This window comes from Scardinius erythrophthalmus (assembly GCF_964197995.2).
Source record: "Scardinius erythrophthalmus genome assembly, chromosome: 19".
NCBI lineage: Eukaryota > Metazoa > Chordata > Actinopteri > Cypriniformes > Leuciscidae > Scardinius > Scardinius erythrophthalmus.
The window spans coordinates 35538792-35561990 of record NC_138239.1 but is presented as its reverse complement, the minus strand read 5'-3'; the positions used below and the strand labels follow the sequence as shown (position 1 = coordinate 35561990).

At 37.5% G+C, this 23199-nt stretch overlaps 1 protein-coding gene across 4 annotated transcripts; it reads right to left on the bottom strand.

The window, feature by feature from the left end:
- Window positions 1–1553: 1553 nt before the first annotated feature.
- psen1 (presenilin 1) lies at window positions 1554–22861 on the bottom strand. 4 transcript variants are annotated; one of them, XM_081394513.1, is made up of 11 exons: window positions 22768–22861; window positions 21985–22072; window positions 17467–17723; window positions 11511–11652; window positions 11357–11424; window positions 10201–10421; window positions 8549–8647; window positions 8341–8427; window positions 7072–7239; window positions 4489–4607; window positions 1554–2813 (listed from the first exon to the last, which is right to left on the bottom strand). In XM_081394513.1, the coding sequence occupies exons 2-11, from the start codon at window positions 22021–22023 to the stop codon at window positions 2658–2660; spliced, it is 1356 nt and encodes a 451-aa protein (XP_081250639.1). In that variant the 5' UTR covers window positions 22024–22072; window positions 22768–22861; the 3' UTR covers window positions 1554–2657. The 4 variants fall into 4 exon arrangements, with proteins under 4 accessions (XP_081250639.1, XP_081250641.1, XP_081250640.1 ...); XM_081394515.1 differs by having other exon boundaries at window positions 1802–2813; window positions 21985–22065; XM_081394514.1 differs by having other exon boundaries at window positions 1802–2813; window positions 22237–22806.
- Window positions 22862–23199: the final 338 nt, after the last annotated feature.

The following is a 23199-nucleotide window of genomic DNA, read 5'->3' as shown; positions in this document are numbered from 1 at the left end:
TATATTGTATTGTGCAATTATTAGTGAATGAGACCCAATGTTCTCTCATCATTCCTGATTTCTAAAACACGCTCTGATCTTGCGTCTGTCAGAGCAGAAACTAAAACTACTGCCCTGTGTGTTTTTCCATTGTCTCCGGTCACATTCATGAATTGCGTGAGCTTATTTTGTCCATTAGATCTAAAAATCTGAAAAAGCCCATACATTTACCCTCCCATAGACCCTGCCCTCGAAGAAATCAGGACAGAAGTGGTTGAAAGTGGATTAAAACACCAGGTGTAAATGGGAATGTGTCTCACTCGTCTACTTGAGATCCAATTGACCAAAACACATCTTAATACCAGGAGTAAACAGGGCCAAGATGTTGAGAACTAGCAAATTACAGACAGGTGGGTCAAACTGAGATTGGTACCCAAGTCTGACAGGCATTGGCCCTCCAGGACTGGATCTGAAGAGCTGAGCGCCTTCATTCCATGCAAATCAGCCATTTTATCGTCCACCAGGGAACACTCGCAAAGTCCGACAGCAGTTTGAGGCATCACATATGTTTTTAAGCAAAAACACATGGCGAGTTGTGCAATGGCATGAGCAATAGCGTTAGTGACCCTGGATGACGAAACCAGTCACGAGTCGCACAGGTATATTTGTGGCATTAGCCAACACAACAATACATTGTATGGGTCAAAATTATCATATTTTTCTTTTTGGCCAAAAATCATTAGGATATTCAGTAAAGATCATGTTCAATGAAGATATTTTGTAAATTTCCTACCGTAAATATATAAAACATTTATTTTTGTGAGTGAATGCAGCACAATCGCCAACATAAATGAACAACTTTAAAGGAGATTTTCTCAATGTTTAGATTTTTTGCACCCTCAGATTCCAGATATTCAAATAGTCGTATATTGGCCAAATATTATCCTATCCTAACATATCATACATCAATAGAAAGCTTATTTATTCAGCTTTCAGAAGATTGACCCATGGTTTGTGGTCCAGGGTAACATTAGTGATGCGTCATTACCCATTGTGTTTTTGCAAAATAATCTCTGTTGATTAGATGAACAAAAGAACTGTAGACTTCAGGTGGGACGTGAAGGCTCAGCTTGACGCTAATTGCCAAGGTCCAATCACAAAGGAGAGTGGCCATCCCAGCATGCCAGGCCAAGCGGTTCCCATGGAAACTACTGCTACCTCCAGGGTTTCAGGTAACATGCCAGTTCCAGAGGGTCAGGGAGCCGGTGAAGGGGGCGACGGTCCTATAATATTCAGGAAATTCTGAAACGTTCCCACCATTTCAGGCCCTTCGGCATCAGTGAGACTGAACAATAGGTCAAAAACAATGAGCCCCCACAGTGATCCACAATCACTTGAGATTAGGGGATAGTCAGTCACACGCACGACGTCCTCAGCATTGGAGAGTTCAGATTAACCTTACTTAACCTTACAGAATTACTACAGGTAAACTAATCTGTTAGGTAATATTGAAGTCTTTCATATAGCGTTGTACTGAATTGATGGCAACAAATTAACACAAGAATGGTTGTAAAAATGTTTCACAAATATGTTATATAGAGCAAACCTCTTCTAAAAGCAGTATGTACACAACTGAATGCTCATTGGTCAACAATTGGCGATGTGAGTGCATTGCAGGAATACTACATTTTCTTTTTGTGGCCTTGCCAAACGTGATGTGAGTAATTAGATCACAAAACGGTTTGGACCCCCAATGTACATGATATTTACTGTATACTCGTGTGTAATCAGGGCTGAAGATAAAAAAAAAATAAACTAATTTCTAAAACTCTTTTAATAGAATATAATACAGAAGACTGAAATTTGCTCAAAGGAGCAACCCCTTTATTTGTGAATCTTTCAAATTAGTTACAAAATCTTTCCTTAAAATGACAAGGTGTGGGTAGTATGAAAGTAAAAGTAACGCATAAATCATTTTGCAGGTGAATAAAAAAAAGAAGACAACAAAAAATTGAACAAACAAAACAGCTCCTGACATCTTGTCCAAACACGAAGGAAATTTAAAAGAGAAAGTTTATACATTCCAAAATTATGCTCCCATACTTTCCAGGAGAGCAAAACAGTAGCTTGGATGAGCACTTGATTTAATGCTAGAGTAAACCAGAACATGTGATGTTGTCTGAAATGGTCAAATGGACACTGTTGGTGATAAGAAAACACAAGGCATCAATCTTAAACTCAAAGTACCTACCTGTGTGCAAACAGTCATATCATTCAGAGGGCTCTGGGTTAATGTTCGCTAAATCAGAGCAGGAGTTAACATAATGCCTAGAGAGTGAATCCAAGATCTGGTGGACAAAGCAAGCTCTGGTCCCATTCCACACAACAGAGTCGATCCAACTCCAAATGAAGTCATCCACTAATGGTAATGCATTCATACATGTAAGATGACTTTAGATGGTCTCTGTGTTTTCTCCAAACAAATAAAGATGTTACCAAAGCAAATATCAGTCACTGGAGAGGCACTGCAATTAATAAAGAGTCATTCAATGCCAAAAACAGCGAATCCAGTCGTGTCCAGAGGAAGAGGAAAGGTGTGCTAGTCTACAGGGTTCACGCTCCCTGAAAGAGGGTTCTGGGAATACGCTGTAGAGTGGAGTGTGTGAGACGTGACCTCTCTAGATGTAGAACTGATGAACGGCCAGCTGATCCATGAAGGGCCGCACGAGGTTATCGGTGGCAAAGTAAAACACCAGGCCGAAGGTTATGGAGATGGGGAGAGCTGGGAGGGCCTTTTTGAAGATCGCCAGGAGGAGAAGAGTTAGGCATAAACCCTGAGAAGAATAAAAATAAAATAAATCAGACTATTGTAAAGAGCTAACAAATTGTGCATTTTTTATTGCAAAAGTAATTAAATTATTTGTATTCTTGATTAAAAAATACTCTAACATCATTTGCTTGGAGATGACCTGTGCTTTAAGTTGTCTAATGCTATTACACTGATAAACTTAATATGAAATGAAATGCACTTTCTTCTCGGTCCGACTGCAAACGAGCTCTGGGGCGTGAGGTGTGAAAGCCATCCGACCCAACGGACCAATGAGCCAAATGATATTATAATTCATATCGGGAAATGTGCTAAATAAATAGCAGTAGTGTCTGATTCTGTGAGCACCTCTTCATCTCAAAATGTTGTGTAATGGCGCTTCTCCGTGCGAGAATGCTGTCCCGATGAAGCCTTGATTCCTGCTCTAGCTGCATTATAACATTCCTGTTATACGTAATGCATTATAACCCCTTTTTTATTCACAAAAACATTTGTATTCTAGTGTTATTACTATTAATAAGTTATCATTATTATGATTCGTGCTCTAGCTGCATTATAACATTTGTGTTTGTGTGTGTCTTAACACTATTAACCACTAGACCAGTGGTTCCTAACCTTTTTTACTCCAAGGCCTCGCCAAATCAATACAGCAACCCCCTCCCCAGTTTTTTATTCACAAAAACATGTGACCCTGGACCACAAAACCAGTCACATGGGTAATTTTTTTTAAATTGAGATTTATACACCAATGGAAATCTTATTTATTCAGCTTTCAGATGATGTATGGTGTGTTTTGATAGGACAATATTTGGCCGAGATATTTGAAAATCTGGAATCTGAGGGTGCAAAAAAATCTAAACATTGAGAAAATCTCCTTTAAAGTTGTCCATTTATGTTGGCGATTGTGCTGCATTCACTCACAAAAATAAATGTTTTATATATTTACGGTAGGAAATTTACAAAATATCTTCATGGAATAAGTCCATACATACCCTTCTCGTCTCTGTGCGTGCCGTAACTCTGTAACGCACCCACCGCTAGCCTAGCTTAGCACAAAGACTGGAGGTAAACGGCTCCAGCTAGCATACTGCATTCGTTTAATGTTTACGTGTCTCGACAGTTACATATAAAGCCACGATAAGCTTATGGGGCGAACTTGTCAATCATCTTGATGGATGACGCAGAGGAATTTAGCATTTTGAAAGGCTGTAAATCCACCTTTCTCTGCCTGGATCCAGTCGTTTCTATGAATTGCAGCGATCCATTTGCTTCTCTGCTCTATAGCTTTCGGCAGTCTGTAAAAATATACCTCAGATTTCTAGTCAAATCTTTTTATTCAGTCTTTTTTCTATCCTCGAGAAATGCCACGTGTGCAATTCTCACCAATAAGAGGACAGTTGACCTCGCATGTGACTTGCGGGAACACATTTTGGTGCGCTCTGAAAGGTTGCCTTGTGAAAGCGAACCGAACCAAGGAGAAAATGCAACATTGTAACAAAATCGCTCTTTTTCCAGAACAAAACAAACGCCCTTATATGCCAAAACAAACCGAACTAAGGGGAAAATGAGCCAGGTTACAAAACAAGCCAGGTGTGAGACCGTGGCTTAGGTGTACTAATACATTTTGGGAGAGTAGTACCTGAAAAAAGCCTTATTCAGAGAGTTTTCTGTGGGATACTTACGATGAGAATGGCCACAAAGCAGGCTAGAGTCGTGTTCCAGTCTCCGCTGGCTGTAGCTGACGCTTTACCCACCAGCATACTGTAAAATATGAAATCTCCCAACCCCAGCTTCACACCCCCTGAAACACACACGTGCACAAAAGCAGTCAGGGTTTTGTTTGCAGTTATCAATATTATGCAACTTCAAAAACCACATTTTCAAAAAACATCCAAAATAATAGCCAACATAATTTAAACAATTAGTTAATTTTTCCCACATCACATGTAGGCACAGATACATAGTAAACATATATACTTCAGAGAGCAGGGCCTTGATTCTCTAATCCTATTTTGCAGCGTTTCCCATTAAATACCTAGATTCTGTTGGACTGACACAGTCTTATTTGTCCCTCCAGTTTCATAATGAACTGAAAATATTTTTAATTTCTCATTATAACATAAGATCACTAACGTTGTATTTTGAGCCATCACTTTGGCAAAGAGTCTGTCAATCAAACTAAAATCCAAAGCACAATATGGCCTAGTGCGCTTATCAAATCAAAAGGCTAATATTTAATTAAATAAGTAAATAGTTGCGTTTCAAAGCAAAGTGCAAAGTTTACTTTCGTGATCCAGCGTTTTCAGGGTCACGTAAAGGCCGAGTGTGGGTCTCTGCACTTTGGAGAAACACACTAACCAGGCATTGCTCATTTTACTCACAGTACACAGTAAGCATGACATAAATATGACTCGGGCACGGGGCTCTCAGCGCTGTTAAAATAAGAGTCCCGCTTATGACTAAATGTAATCGGCTGATGCGGATAATTAAAACACAGAATATTGACAGGCCATTATTTTAAACCAGTGTTCACTAGATCATTAGTGCTAGAAATGTACATAAAACAGCTGTGGCCCAACTCACACCAGGTATTAACATGCATCTCAGAATTTATGACTATATCCATCACTTGCTAATATAAGCGTGTCACGGCATGTTGAATCAGAACTATATTTGAATGTCATCACAGGACTAGGTGTGTGTGATACTGACAAAAATGATATCTCGATATTTTCATGTTTTGCTGAGTGTGTTGTTGTGTTTTGACTGGTTTAGGTCTGTTGTTGACAGCCGACTCCTGAAGCTTTTCATTTTCAACATATTCTGTGCAGTGAGTGGTGAGTGTACAGTTGGGACAGAAATAAACTAATTAATTAAGGGCAAATATTTGCCAACTTTATTGTTTTTCAGGGGCATTTTTAACTTTATAAGGGCATTTTTTTCTAACCTTATTATATGTATGCAATATCTTTGATGTCTTACGTTTAATAAATAAATTCCACTGGGATAATAAGACACTGTAGAATGTTACAAATAAAACCTAATGAGTATCAAGAAAAAGCATTTTTGCACTGCAGAAGCTGCTTCTAAATCAGCATTTAGATGTATTTCACTGCAAGTACAAATGCATAAACAATGCTATTAAAATAAATTAATGATTGAACTATATATAAAAAAAAAAATTATACTTTAAATTTGAATCTTAAACTGCAGATTAGTCTATGAGACAAATGAGTCAATCATTGAGTCATTCATTCAACTGATTCATTCAAGCATCTGATTAGTGACGGGTCATTCATGAACATTCATCGCGTCGAGTCTTTCGTTCATTTACGTTTCCTGTAAATTATCTTTGGCTGTATTATAATGATTTCTTAATTCAGAATATGATCACGATTAAATAGGTGGATGTGTTTGGGGAATTTGGCTGTTAAAAGTATAACATTTAAAGCCAGCTAAATGAAGAAAATGACACATTTTGACGAACGAGATCGAACGAGAGAGTCAGTAAAATGATCCGAACTTCCCATCACTACAGCAGATTAATTTAGGAACAAAGCAAGTCATCTTTATGAATGAATCTTTGAATGACTGATTCATTCAAAAACAGAAAATATTATGTCAAAAATTTAACAATATTAACTCCTTGTTTATTGAACTGTTGTATAAAGTCACTATCACATTTGCAGTCGTGCTGATATTCGGGAAAATATTGGTTAAAATTAAAATTAATGTCAAATTCTTACATTTAATAAATAAATTCCACTGGGATAATAAGACACTATAGAATGTCACAAATAAAATCAAATGAGTATCAAGAAAAAGGATTTTTGCACTGCAGAAGCTGCTTCTAAAACAGCATTTAGATGTATTTACACTGCAATTACAAATGCACAAATAATGCTATTAGTTTAATGTGTTGAAATCATTTAAAATTTTGAAATTAAAAATGAAATGATACTTTAAATATGAATATAAATCCCCCAATAGGTCGCAAATGAGTCAATCATAGAGTCATTCACTCAACCGAACAACAAATCAAGTCAGTCATCTTTATGAATGAACCTTTGAATGACTGATTCATTCAAAAACAGACAATACTGTGTGTAATATGTAACAATATTAACTCCTTGTTTCACAGCTGCAGTCGTGCTGATATTGGGGAAACCCTCACAATTGCTCGTGTGATATTGGTTAACTATATCATATGGAAATATCGCACTTCTCCCGGGATGTTTTGAGCTGATGGTGATGCTGATACTCACTCTCTTCGTCGTCTTCGGCGGGAGGTCGTGCGGAGGGCATCTCCTGGATCTCTCGTCTGGTCTCCTCTGTGGTCTCCATCGGGCCGAGCTGGTGCTGCTGATGATCCACCCACGCTGGCGTGAAACCCCCATCATCCTCCGGCTGAGCGGTGGGCGCCACTGCGACTGCTGGAGACAGAGACACGCCAGGTCATACTGACAGTGCTTTACAGCAGCGTTTAAGAGCTTAACCGAATAAAACCAATGAGAATGCAGCCAGAAATGCTCATGTGAGCAGCCTTTATTAACAATATCAGGAAGTAGGATTACTAATGACCAACAGCTAGAATGATTTCTGAAGGATCATGTGACACTGAAGTCTGGAGTAATGATGCTGAAAGTTCAGCTTTACATCATAGGAATAAATTACATTTTAAATTATATCACAAAAAGGTTATTTTAAATTGTAATATTTCAAAATATTACTGTAATACGCATGTGTTTACAGGTTTGTGCAGAGATAACTTTTTCCAATAGTTTTTCAAGACTTGCACCTATTTCAGGGTTTGCGTTCTCGAGCCACAGGCACTGTTCTCGTGCGGTTGAGCGGACCGGAGCGCGTTAAGGGTTTCCTGTTAGAACGGTGTCGTGTAAGCAGTTAATAACTAATGATCTTCGCAACGGAAGTGAATCAATCAAAACTAACTTTAGCTGGATAATAACTTTATTCTAGAGCTGCTGTGAAGCCAAACAATCTCTGTTACTGTAACCTCCTATTATCACTGTAAAGCTGTTTTGAAACTATCTATATTGTTAAAGCGCTGTATAAATGAAGATGACTTGACTTCCTCTGTTTACCACTTTCCTCTGACGTTCATCAGCGCTGCCCTGATTACAGCCAAGGCTTTCTCAGGAACTCTGGATCATGTCATCTGGCAGGAGAGGAACGGCGTCTCAGACCATGTTTAGAGTCAAGCCAACGAGAGCACCTCGAAAACGACACTTAACTGGCCTGAGATCAGAAAACCAAAAGCCAAAGCTATCTCCGTTACTTTAAGTTCCTTTTATCACTGTAAAGCTGCTTTCAAACAATCCATATTGTTAAAAGCGCGGTATAAATGAAGGGGACTTGACTTGACTAGTGTATATATTACTGGTCAGAGTTTCTCCTCACCAATGTAAAACATAGATCTGAAATGAACATTTCTTCTGTGAAGGAATCGGCTTCATGCACATTATCACCTGCGGTATGAATATAAGAGTGTGTGTGATTCTGCAGCAAACACTCACCCTGGTTCTCCTGCTGAGGAACTGGATGGCTGGCATTATTCCCGGTCTCTGCAACGTCCGCCATATTAAACAGCCACACCATGGTCGCTGACAGATCAAAGGAGCACACATGTAAATGCGACAGGAACAACTAAATACTAAACGTCAGGAACGACTGAAACACTGAAAAGGCTGAGAAGACAGAAGTGCTGAGAGGTGTTTTACTTACAGGAGTAGATGAGCGCTGGGAAAATGGGTTCATTCCTCTCTTGAGCCGTTTCTACGAGGATACGCAGAGGTCCTTTTGGGCACAACACTGCCAACAGATCTACAGAAGTGCAGGAAGACATACATCACTGCATTAGTTCACACAACAGCATAAAATATCATTTTGATTTATGATTAAAATAATCAATATTCAAATTTGGCAGTAATAACGGCACACACTCAAGCTCTTAGGATCTCGAAGTTCATTTTGAGTTAGACATGAACAGTTCAGAGAACCGGATCATTGAGTCAGTGAGTTGTTGACTCGAGAACAGCTGCAATCAGATCAGTCCAATTTGCAAATGAAACATTCAGAGTGATTTACGAACCAATTCAACAAAAAGTACGATATTATGTTTGGAATGTATAGAAGCAAGTTTACCAAAATAAAAATAATCCAATAAAGTACAGACACAAAAGTACAAAATACTGTATATTAGAGATGCACCGATATGAAAATTTTGTCCGATACCGATAACTCTTTATATTTGAATGCGGGTGACCAATATATTGGGCGATAAATCTAAATCCAAATTTTTCTATAATTTTTAAGAGCAAAATATATAACAATTTTATATCATTTCTGAGAGCTGGTTACAAAAACAAAAGTCTCACCATTAAAATCCATGTCTCAAGCACGCAATTTTAACGTTGTCATTATAATTTTATGTAGCCTATATGACAGATTTGTGCTGCATATGTTGCACTTTACTATATTTTCCTCAAAAAAAGAGAAAGAAAGTGATTTCAATCATATTTCAAGCAATTCAAAACCATCATGTTGAACAGTGCGCATCTGAAGTGTCTCAGCTGAAGGAAATAATACATTATTTATCGGATTTAATATATTGGCCAATCGGGCCGATAGCGATAAACATCAAAAATTAACATATATCAGCCGATACTGATATGATGGCCGATATATCGTGCATCCCTACAGTATATGAGTAAGGAATGAGGTACGAGAGGCTGTGCTGTATCGTGAATAAGTCACGGCTGAAGGGCGCTGTTAGGCACGACACGAAGCGGAGTGATTGGATCTTTCATGAAGTATAATCACTACAAGCCTTCCTTCCGCTGGAAAAAATAGTCCCTGACCGTAAACAGCAACAGAAGTTACATACATTATTTCTCCATTAGATGGCGTCAAAAACTGTCTTTATGAGTGAGTCTGTCAGTAGTGAAGACTTTTACATTGAAAGGACTCAAACTTGTGAACACAAAAAAGCAAGACCCAACTGACACGACTAGGGCTCGGGGAAACCCCCTAACTGTTAAAAGGACAAGATATCGCAGCGGACAGATTTTTTTATTATGCATGTAGGACTGACCTGAAAGAAAATGCTATGTCTACTGTCAATGCAGGAACACTCACCTACTCGATCTCTCACACACATTACTCTACTCTAGCTTCAATGAACTAAGCTATCAGTTAGATCACACGTGTTTACGTTGCTAAGAGTGGTTGCTAGGGGTGTTGTGTAGTGATATATATAACTGGTGGGTGAAGCGGTTTTATCCTGAATAAAACCCAGCTATTGACCAATCAGAATCAAGGATTTGGAACTAGCCGTTTTATAACTGTAAATATGAACCAGATGAACTTTCACTGACCGTAGACGGATATGGCAGCGAGGATGAGCCAGGCGGTCCACTCGGGGAGGTACTTGATGAAGACCAGGGCCATGAGGGCGCTGATCATGATCAGATACGCCTGCTGGAGCCGCAGAGGACCCTTCCAGTGGATGCAGATCATTCCCACCACACCGAAGTTCCAGATGATCAACGCCACCGTGAAGTAGTCCATGGCCACGTTGTACGTCTTGAACACTTCCCTGGTGTGAAGAAACACAGGGCATCTGACATCATACCATAAGATGAGCATCAGACACGGTCATTGGTAACTACTGTATTTTACACTGCCCGGCCAAAAAAAAGCCACAACATTTTAAAATATAATTGCGACTTTTTATCTCACAATTGCGAGTTTACATCTTCACAATCCTGACATCTTTTCTCAGAATTGTGAGATATAAAATCGCAATGGCGAGTTATAAAGTCCAATAAAATAAGACTGACTTTTTTTATATATCTCTCAATTCTTACTTTATAACACACAATTGCGACTTTATATCATGCGATTTTGAGATCAAAAGTCAGAATTGCAAGATGAAAAGCTTTTTAATTTTTTCTTCTGTGATGGACACAAGCTTCTAATCCATACAAATGCTTAAGAGTTTATGACTGCATCATTATTGAAGTGATTATTATGTTTCTAGCATGTTTTATGTTTGGTAACAGTTCTTCTAATGCTAATTGATGGAGTGTGTAGCTTTTCATTTCTTAAACCATCATGTAGGAAACACATCATGGCCATATTCCAGGATGACAATGTCAAGATTCATCAGGCTCAAACTGTAAAGTAATGGTTGTGAGGAGCATGAAGAATCATTTTCACTCATGAATTGGCACCTCTGAGTCCAGACCTTAAATTCATTGAAAGTCTTTGGGATGTGCTGGACTTTACAGAGTCTTGACTCTTGCATTGACAATACAAGATCTTGACCAAAAACGTATGCACCTCTTGATGGAAATGACGTCACAACATTTGGTGTGGTTGTTTAAGAAATGTAAAGCTAAACACTCCATCAATTAGGGTTAGAAGAACTGTTCCTAAACATATAACGTGCTAGAAACAAAATAATCACTTCAATAATAGCTTTCTCCCCGTTATTCACAGCCCAACGCTAGGACAAGAAACGGATCTCACCCCAAATAGATGAAGGAGAAAAAGAAGAGGAGGAGAAGGTTGGAGAAGAACAGCCAGGCTTGAATCACCTGCAAAAAACCCCAAAAACAAGTCATGAACCTGCAGCATGAGTGCACAAATCATGAGTGTGACACTAACACCAGCGTGAACAGACCTTGTAGCATCTGTACTTGTAGAGCATCACCAGCACAAGTGTCATGACCACGATCACACTGATCATGATGGTGGCGTTCAGCATGGAGTTCAGCGCGCGCTGACCCACCGTCTCCGTGTCCTCGCGAAACGGGGTGTAGATCCTGCGAACACACACACACACGTCATTCTCAAAACGGTCTATTGCCTGACACACTTCATTCTAAAGTAACTTTATATAAATAGAGGGAAACATTTCAACTATGAGAGATAATAGTGCTCTTTCATTTGAACACAGACGGGCGGCCTCCCGGATTAAGACATGATCAGGCCTTAATCTAGAATAGTTAATCATGGCATTCTGAAATACAGATTAAGTGCAGATTACTAACACCTGGACTATGAAGCCCTGAACTAAAATAAACAAGACTCGTTTAAAACCGAGTGTGCTAATCTGAATTAGCACGGCTAAAGTTGCCTATTAAACATGGAGTGAACCAAGAAAAGCTTAAACTTGAGAAACAAATCGAAGGAAAACAATGGCAGGAGAAAAAAAAGACTCCAATCAAAAACTTGAATTAAATGGAAATGAACACACCATCTACAAGGAAAACACAACTTAAGAATCATCAGCTTCATTTGGTGAAATCTGTGGGTTGACATTACAGTAGACAATACAGTTGTTGTGGATAAAATATAAAAAAAACATCAAAAATAAATGAACCCCAGCTGCGGACTCCCGATGAGAGACGTTTAAGAGCTGCTAATAAATATACTGAGCACTTCTTAGATGAATTCCTGAGAGCTTCGGAGAACATAACAGATGATGACCATGATTTCCAGGAGGAAGACCAGCGACTTCAGGACTAAACTGTCCTGGCTTACATTAACCCTTCCAAGAAGCAGGTTTAACTTCAGATTAATGTTGTGTTTTAAACACACACACACACACACACACACACACACACACACACACACACACACACACACACGTATGTACATTGCCGTTAAAAAGTTTGGCATCGGAAATATCTTTTTTATGTCTCTTCTGCTCACCAAGGCATTTATTTAATCACAAATACAGTAAAGCTGCTTTTATTCAACATTTATTATTATTATTATTATTATATCAATGTTGAAAACAGTAGTTTAGGTTTTTTAAGGATTCTGAAAGTTGAATAGAATCTTATAAAGATCAGCATATATGAAATAGAAAGTTTTTGTAACATGATAAATGTCTTTACTGTCACTTTTGATCAATTTAATTCATCCTTGCTGAATAAAAGTATTAATTTCTAACAAAAAAACCCTCTTACTGACCCCAAACCCTCAGAGTTCTAGTGTGTGTTGGGTTCTCTCTCAGACAGCGATGAGGGGTCAGTGGGACATTAGCGCAGTCTAGAGGACAGTCACTGTAACGGCATCACTGGACACTGACCAGCTTCAGACGATTCTTCTCTCATAAACCACTGAGGCACAGATGATTTAAACTACAGACGGTAAAATACGGCATGTGGTTTATTGCTACAAAATGATGCCAGAACAACTCGATCATTTCAGACAATCAGTCGAATTGAGAAACGAATGAACGAATGGTGTTTGCCTTGTAAAAAAGCTCTATTGTTCTCTTGCCTCAACATATGTCTCAGGCCCTCCTTCCATGCACATATATGGGAGTGTTTTTCACACATTTTATCATCAGCCAGACACAAATCTTAAGCCTGATCAACATAAAAATCTGCATGATTTTAAAATTTGAAGCTGGGATGAATAATGCACAGATATTTACCGTCTTTCACATTTGCTAAGACACATTACTTGTTGAAACGTTCACTTGTTTTCTCAAAACATTAAAAAAATCCAAATTTTAAAACTAAACTCACAAAACCTCTGAATCTTCTGGCAAAGTCAAACAATCGCATCAAAATAATTTCACCTGTGCTCAAAATCAAACAATGCTTTCAGATTCAGATCATACACACACACACACACACACACACACACACACACACACACACACACACACACACACGAGTCAATATTATAAACACTACAGATCATTCATTAGACACTACATCCAAAAATGGAGAACACAATCCAGAACATTACAGAAAAAAAATTATATTCTACACACTACACAGTAAACATTTTTTGCAATTGCATAAAGTATAGTAATTGCAACTGAGTAAGGTGAATATATTATACACTGTATGCACTGCAAGTACAGTATTGTACTGAATATTGAATAGCAGGCCTATTGAATGTCTGTATTATCTGGAAGCTTGTTTCCGCCACAGAATAAAAAAGGTAATTGCGACTTTTTATCCCACAATTCTGACTTTTTATCTCAGAATTGCGTAATATAAAGTCGCAATTGCGAGTTATAAAGTCAGAATTGTGTTATAAAGTCAGAATTATGAGATATAAACTCGCAATTCTGACTTTATAACATGCAATTGCGAGTTATTAAGTCAGTATTGTGGGATATAAACTCGCAAATCTGAGGAAAATAGTCACAATTATCTTTTAAAATGTTTTATTCTGTGGCAGAAACAAAGCTTCCATCGTAAATACTGCAAAAGACAAAAATGTCAAACAAAACTCTACATGAAAGCATGTTACAGTACACTCAAATACTGTAAGTAATGCAACTACAAAACCAAGGTCAATGAGAGATTTTATTCTGCTTCTCTGGCCTGAGGACTTTGTCCACATCACAGGCAATGTTGTCTCTCAGTCGACGGGAAAACCCTTCTCGCCTCGACAACACCTTCCTCATCCTCATCCTCTCCCTGTCAGATTGTTTCCATCTATTGTTTGTATCATCTTTCAGGGTCACATGTACACTGAATTGGCTCATATTTCATACAGCTGGTTTGATCACACCATTAAAAATAACCGTGAACAATTTTGAGTCATTGTGTGTAAACGATGACAACTGTGTTTCAGTTGTGTTTAACTCTCGCCTCTTGTGATCAGTGTTTTGCGACACAAATGAATCTCAGTGTAAAATGTGTTTTAATGAATGAGAATGTGTTCAGAGATTTGCAAACAGTGTCTTAACTGACTAAACTTTGCAGAAATAGTGATTTATTCGACATACTGGTTTGCCTATTGAGAATTTGGTTCAGAGAATGGAGTTTAGTGTCTTAGCAATTGTGAAAAACTGTAATATGGTGTTATGGGTTTGTTCAATTAAATCATTAATTCAACACTAACTTTAAGCTGAAGTGATAGTGATGTTTGTGATATTCAGAGCAGGGCTGTGATCATTCCTGCATTAAAGGGATAGTTCACCTAAAAATGAAAATTAGCCCATGATTTACTCACCCTGAAGTCATCCTAGGAATATATGACTTTCTTCTTTCAGACGAACACAATCTGAGTTATATTAAAAAATGTTCTGGCTCTTCCAAGCTTTATAATGGGAGTGAATGGGTTTTTGTTTTTGGAAGTCCATTAAAGGAGAACTCCGGTCAATTTTAACATTGAGCTCATTTTTTTGTAAATTTTGAGTGCTGTCAATACAGAGAACAACGACAAAAATAGGTGTTGCCTACACCGTGTTATCCTCTTTTTAAAATTTGCACCCTGTTGACTTGTTGACCGGAGTTGTCCTTTAAAGTGCATCTATCATGATTAAAGTGCTCGCCACAAGTGCTCTCCAGGGGTTAATAAAGGCCTTCTGAAGGGAAGCGATGCGTTTGTGTAAGAAAAATATCCATATTTAAAACTTTATCGACTAAAATAACTAGATTCCGGCAGACGGCCGTACGCATCGACTTACGCCAAAAGAGTAGCGCAATAAGCAAATATGAAATGACATTCACTTTAATTCATGCATGAACTTTTGAAACAACTGTTAACTCTTAACATGAACTTGACACACAACGTAATGACGAACGCGGTTGACCAGCCCTGTGTGTTTGAATTGATGTCAATTACCGCCATTACGTTGTGCGTCAAGTTCAAGTTAAGAACAGTTGTTTCAAAAGTTCATGCGTGAATTAAAGTGAATGTCATTTCATATTTGCTTATTGCGCTCGTTTGCGCCCTCATGTAGACATAGGAGACAATACAGTTAGGCCTGTCGCGATAGTCGATAAATCGCACGATAAAAAAAATGAGCTCGATAATTTTTTTCTCGATAACAGAGAAGTGCCTGTTATGGAATGTATCACTATTTATGCCTAATGACTAAAGCCTAATGTTTAATATTTTTTGAAGTGCAATTTTGTTTACATCCATTTTATTTATTAACATTTATTTTGTTAACAGACACTAAGAGTCCATTGCTTTTTGTCATCTTGTTTTTGGTTGTTTTGTTAATTTTTTTTTGGATATTTAAAATGTTTTCCGTTTTCAATGTTTAATATTCTTTAGAAATAAAAGTTTATAGATCGTTGAAAATGTGTACCTGCATTATTATGCCATTATAATTATATTAGATGAAAATGGTCTCAGAACGACAATATTATCGTTTATCGCAATAATTTCTTGGACAATTTATCGTCCAGCAAAATTTGTTATCGTGACAGGCCTAAATACAGTACTTTTTTCCTCTGACTTTAAAGGTGCCCTAGAATGTGAAATTCAATTTATCTTGGCATAGTTAAATAACAAGAGTTCAGTACATGGACATGACATACAGTGAGTCTCAAACACCATAGTTTTCTCTTTCTTATTTAAATCTCGTTTTTGAAAAACACCCCTGAAAAACAAGCGAATCTCCACATAACACCAACTGTGACGCAACAGTTGGGATCATTAATATGTACGCCTCTAAATATTTGCATAAGCCAGCCCATGCTCAGTGCCAGGCGAAACTGCACAGCCGAATCATCGGAAGTTCTGCAGGTGAAGAAACAAGCGAGGATCATAGAGAAAATGGCAGATCTATCTATAATCTATCTATAATCGGATACCGCTACAGTTTAATTCGAAGTTGTTAGTTGCTCTGCCCGTTTCACCACGGACTGTTTTTCTAACCTGGAACAATATCAAGCAGCCAGGCTTCTCTCGGCGTCTCAAACGGACGAAGGGGGCAATTTCAACTAACGTTATATTCCCGCAAGCGGTAAGTAGTGATTTTATTAACGATAATTTACACTGTGTTATCTAGATCCAGCGCGATATTGTTTTTTCCTCGAGAGACATCGTGGCTTGCAGACGAGCGAACGAAGCATGGCAGTTGTTCAGTGTTTGGATGTAACTACAAATGAACACAAAAATATTTGTTTAGCTCCTTCATCCGAGCCTCTGGAGAACCAGTGGGTTATGTGAATTTCTGATGTGTAATTGTTCAAGTCCAGAGAGATAATCTTTCTCTCAAAGTCGTTCAACACTGTTTATGCATCAGTAAATCGCGTTGCAGTGATAAGATCTTCATTCACGCGATCGACAGGCTGTCATCTGCTCAATGCTGGAATAGATCTAAATACTTAAAAAACTTATCATGATTCGTTAATCCCGATAGCTGTAATAGTAAAAACGTATAATCGTTGTAATAGTAAATGTTTTCCAGATAGCTCTACATGTAATGCCAGATATTTCATATGCAAGCATGTCAGCCAATCACAGCAGTGGGCGTTTACACTGAAGTCTCACAGCAGACACGCCCCTTCAAACAGAGTGTCCAGATCAGGGTATGAAATCAGGCTAGGAAATATGCCTTTTATTTCTAAATTATAACAAATTTTGATCTAATAAACATACTAACATTATAAGGGCACCCCAGGAAACATTATAAAATAATAAAATAATCCATTCTACGGCACCTTTAAGTATTGTCTTTAGAATTAGAATATAATTTGAATTTTGATAATATTCAAGAAGCTTTTGAGCCATTTTGACAGCCCTACAACAAATATGGGGAAAACATTCAAGCATGAAAACCTATTTTAGTGGAGCCCAAAAACAAAATCAAGCCTTTGTTAAAGTGCGTAATAGGAAGACTGGATTCCAGTGATGATACTCACAGCTGCTGTCCGTCCTTTTGCGTGTAGAAACTGACCGATTTGATGGTGGCCACAACCACCACCATACACAGCGTGACGGGAATGAACAGCATGATCACATGTTTAGCCCCATATTTGAGAGTCAGCTCCTCGTCCTCGTCCTCCTCGGCGTCGGTGAGCACCTGTGGGGGTCGAGCGCTGGGCGGCTGTCCATTCATCTCCACCTCGTTCCTGCCGGGAGTCTCCGTGTGCCGGACGATCTCCACTCCGTCATTAGACTACAGAGAGAGAGAGAAAGAAAGCAGAACGAGAGTGAATGAAAGGCTGTGCTTTACTCTACTGTTCAAAAGTTTAGGGTCTGTCCAATTTAAGAATGTTTTTAAAATAAGTCTCTTCTGCTTACCAAGACTGCATTTACATATCAAAATTACAGTAAAACAGTAAAATTGTGAAATATAATTACAATGAAAAATGACCATATATCTACCATATAACATTTACTTCTCCAATCCCATAATTAATACATAAGCAACTAATAGATAACAGTGTTTAAAATAGTCATCTAACATAAACGTTTGTAAATATATGATTGATGATGATGACTAGAGATTGCATTGTGTCAATGAATGTCCTCATAAAGATTGATGTACAAGAATGTGTGTGTGTGTGTACGTACATACATACATAACCAGTCAAAAGTTTGGAAACATTACTATTTTTAAAGTTTTTGAAAGAAGTCTCTTCTGCTCACCAAGGCTTCATTTATTTGATCAAAAATACAGTAAGAACAGCAATATCGTAGTATATTACAATTTAAAATAGTGGTTTTCTATTTTAATATACTGTAAAATGTAATTTATTCCTGTGATTAAAGCTGAATTTTCAGCATCATTACTCCAGTCTTCAGTGTCACATGATCCTTCAGAAATCACTCTAATGATGATGATTTGCTTCTCAAGAGACATTTATTATTATTCTCAATGTTGAAAACAGCTTTTGCTCTTCATATTTTTGTGGAAACATGATACATTTTTCTCAGGACTTCAAATGAACAGCATTTTTTTTTATTAAAATATTTTGTGTTATAAATGTCTTTACGTGGCGCGTGACGGTATCAGATTATCTGATCACGATAATTGCTGACGTGGACCTCTTTTGATAACTTATTACAACAAGAACTCTGAACCTTCAAATACAATAAAATAATACACAAGAATGTATACAGTAAACAAACGCTTCAAACAGATTAAAGTGCAAAAGAACAACTATCGAAGACAATAATTAAGTGTTTTAGTGTAAACAAATTAAAAAATAAATAGCCTATTATGTGTAAGTATGTGTTGCTGTGATGAATATGAAGATCTGAATGGCTGTTTGTTTCTGGTTTCCACTAGTAAGTGCCTCCAGCAAACCTCTTTCAGAGATGTAATGCCATGAACCTGAGGAAACGGACATTAACATCAAGAAAACCAACAACGTGTGTTATCTGATGAATCTGCGAGAGGGATTTCAACACGCGTGTCCAAGTTCAGCCTCATCCCGGCAGTGACGAGGAAACGAAAACATTGAAAAAGTGCCAGATTCCTCCAGCTGTGAAGACAGAGTCATATACGTGTCGCCTGAAGCTACAAACAGTGATAAATACCTCAAGCCCTCATAGCTTTATCTGACATGGGTGCGGTTCGCTCTTACACAACCTCCCTGAACACACCTCTTCTGATCTGCTCCACACACCAGTGTCATCATGGGAAATGATGATCCAAACTTTTCTCTACTATAAATAACACCCTTAAACCACTAACCTCTCACTCTGAAGCCACAGAGGAGCAATCATTGTGTCACTTTATTCAGAGAAAAAGTCGAGATTATCCACTCTCTCCTATCTAGCTCCCGACTGTTGATCCACACCGTTCTGTTGTTTATCTCACAGCGAGAGATTGAGGACATCATCGTCAGCTTGTGCCCTGGACCCTTTTCCCACAGCATTGCTGAACTCGAACCTCAGTGTCATAAGTCACATGATCACTGAGGTCCTCCAGCTACACTGAAAACTGCTGTCATCAGAACACTTCCCAGAAAACCCACGCTGGACCCAGAAGTTATTGCCAACTACAGGCCCGTCTCCAACCTTCCTTTTCTTTCCGAAGTGCTGGGAAAGGTAGTTGCTCCATTTAAAACAAAACCATTTGTAGTCTGGTTTTGGCTCTGGCCACAGACACCGCTCTGTCCCGTTGAGGACAGCAGACGCTTGCTCCTCATCTCGTCTCCTCCTTCTGGACTGCAGCGTTCGACACTGCGGATCATGACATTCTCCTCCATCGACTACATTCCACTACAGACCTTATTCACAGCAGCGCCATCTTTGATTTGAGGCTGTGAGGGACAGACATGCATCTCTTCAGTGGGCTGTACTGTTATTTAATGTGTTCTGCTCATGAAACACTGGGAAAATATCTAATTTCAGTTGACAAAAAACTCCCGACGATATAAGCTGTGGAAAACTGTAAGTAATCTAGGAGCTTTATCCAGCTTTTTACAGCGGATGCCACTGAAAACACGGCAAGTCTATAATCCCTCACAACCTCACTTCATACCTGTCGTGGCGCTGCTCTGAATAAGGTCTATTGGTTTATTCAAAATTCTCGATCTTTTACATCATTCAACATCCTTCAACAACCTGGGTGTTAAAATGGATGATTACAGCCAAGGCTTTCTCAGGAGCTCTGGATCATGTCATCTGGCAGGAGAGGAACGGCGTCTCAGACCATGTTTAGAGTCAAGCCAACGAGAGCACCTCGAAAACGACACTTAACTGGCCTGAGATCAGAAAACCAAAAGCCAAAGCTATCTCCGTTACTTTAAGTTCCTATTAGCACTGTAAAGCTGCTTTCAAACAATCAAAATGAGTACAAGGACTCTCTCCTCACACACAAGTGTACAGTACCAGTCAAAAGTTTGGAAACGTTACTATTTTTAATATTTTTGAAAGAAGTCTCTTATGCTCATCAAGCCTGCAGTTAAAAAAATAAAATAACATAATAATAATAATATTATGAAATATTATTACAATTTTCATCAGCAAGTACTCCAGTCTTTGGTGTCTTATGATCCTTCAGAAATCATTCTAATATGCTGATTTGATACTCAGTTATTATCAATGATGGAAACAGTTGTGCTGTTTAATATATTTTTTTGGAATACTTTTTTCAGGATTCATTGATGAGTAAAACATTAACAGCATTTATTCATAAAAACAGCATTTATTCAAAATAAAAACATTTCTAACAATATAAATCGTTACCATCACCTTTTATCAATTTAACGCATCCTTGTTAAATTAAAGTACTAATTTCTAAAAAAAAAAAAAAATATTGTTCCAAAACTTTTGAACGGTAGTGTATATTGTTACAAAAGATTTCTATTCTAAATAAATACAGTTCTTTTTAACTTTTTATTCATCAAATAATCCTGAAAAAAGTATCTCAGGTTATAAAAAAAAATATTAAGCAGCACAACTGTTTCCAACATTGATCATAAATCAGCATATTAGAATGATTTCTGAAGGATCATAAGAAAATTCAGCTTTGCATCACAAAAATAAATTACATTTTAAAGTATATTAAAAAAGAGAACCATTATTTTAAATTGTAATAATATTTCATAATATTACTGTTTTGTTTTTTACTGCAGGCTTGGTGAGCATAAGAGACTTCTTTCAAAAACATTAAAAATAGTAACGTTTCCAAACTTTTGACTGGTACTGTATGTATGATGACGCCCCCCCTTACCCTATATATATTATTATTCCTGTGATCAAAGCTGAATGTTCAGCATCATTACTCCAGTCTTCAGTGTCACATGATCCATTAGAAAACATTCTAATATGATGATTATTATCAATGTTGAAAACTGTTGTACTGCTTAATGTTTATTATAACCTTTGATACTTTTTCCAGGACTCTTTGATGAATCAAAAGTTAAAAAGAACAGCATTTATTCAAAATAGAAATCTTTTCTAACACTATAAATGTCTTTACACATCCTTGCTGAATAAAAGTATTAATTTCTTTAAAAAAGAGAAAAGAAAAACTATGGCTGACCCCAAACTTCTGAACGGTAAGTGTATATATTGTTAGAAAATATTGTTTTAAATAATTGCTGTTCTTTTTAATCAAAGAATCCTAAAATAGGCATCACAGGTTATAAAAAATATTAAACTGTTTCCAACATTGATAATAATCATCATATTATAATGATTTCTGAAGGATCATGTGACACTGAAGACTGGAGTAATGATGCTGGAAATTCAGCTTTGATCACAGGAATAAATTACATTTTAATGTATATTAAAATAGAAACCCGTTATTTTAAATTGTAATAATATTTAACAATATTACTGTTTTTACAAAAAACATCAAAATGTTTCCAAACTTTTGACCGGTACTCCACATACACACACTTTTATGTTAGAAGCTATAAATCGATTTGGCAGCACTAGTTTAAAACAATCACAATATAAGCCTCACAAATCAGACTTACCACATTATTGACCGCATTATTATCCACATGATCGGCCATCGATGCTGTGAAGAGACCCAGGGATCATAGAAACACCAGGACCTGTGGACTGAGAACACAATAACAGCTTCAGAAACTTTATGACTGAGGCGAATACACATCTCAGACTGATTACCTTACTGAGTTTAAGCCTAATAACTTTCATTATAGTACATAATATCAAGATATAATCTCTTTTCAGAAAAGCACTGTGGTTGCACCAGGGAAACTTACAGTAATGATATCAGATGGCAATATTATTGTACTTTAATATAAATACAACGACTAAGTTACCATCTTCTCAGAAGGTGTGGTATTTACATAACTCTCCAGTGGTAACGTGAAAGAACTTCAAAGAACACCATGGTAATACTTTAGTGTATCCTGAACCCATGGTTTTCCCCTGGTATTAGATTTAACCACACACAGCAGAAGAGCTTCCTCAAATCTGATTCTGCGAAACCGCTTCCTTTTCCACTTCAAATCGAGTAAAACCGATTTTTCTTTTTTTATTTCCGGTGAAGAACTTTTGAACTAAATAAACGAGCAACGCTTTATTTCATTATAGCTTCAGGCTAGTTAGCGCATCTCATAGCCGTCTGATTGTCTACTGTAACTCTAGATACATTACACGAATTAGGTGTAACGTTAAGTAAAAACTTCACAACCAAAAGGAGACAGCCATATAGTCGTACGCCAGTTTATGTAAAATTAAGAAACGGAACTGTTCAAATAATATAATTTCTAGATGAATGCCTGACCAACCTGGAGTCTGAATTCACAATGTTAAAAGCCCAATACTGTGAAGCGCGACACGGTCAGACAGAGGCGCAGCAAAGGTCAAAACAGTTCGTTTTTCAAAATAAAGGTCGCGTTCAACGAGATAAAATTATTGGTTTCCGACACGCTATTAAAATTCCTGGTAGGGTCACGCAAGTGTGACTTTTTTCCTCATAATTTCAAGATATAAACTCGCAATTGTGATAAAAAGTCAGAAATTCTGACTTTCAGAATTGTGAGTTTATATAACACAATTCTGAAAAAAATCTCAAAATTTTGAGATGAAAAGTCGCTATTACCTTTTTTATTCAGTGGTGGAAACTTAAGGAATTTTAACTATTATTATTTTTATTTATTTAATTGGTTTTTGTTTTAAAGGATTTTTCAAAGTCCCAGCTGGAATATCTGGTACCCTGG

Excerpts from the sequence above, each read along its gene's own strand:
- psen1 (XM_081394513.1), bottom strand. The coding sequence starts at position 22,023 with ATGGCCGATCATGTGGATAATAATGCGGTCAATAATGTG. Across the intron at positions 11,653-17,466 it reads CAAAAGGACGGACAGCAGCT|GATCTACACCCCGTTTCGCG; the intron begins GTGAGTATCATC and ends GTGTGTTCGCAG. Across the intron at positions 10,422-11,356 it reads TTCTCCTTCATCTATTTGGG|GGAAGTGTTCAAGACGTACA; the intron begins GTGAGATCCGTT and ends TCTTCACACCAG.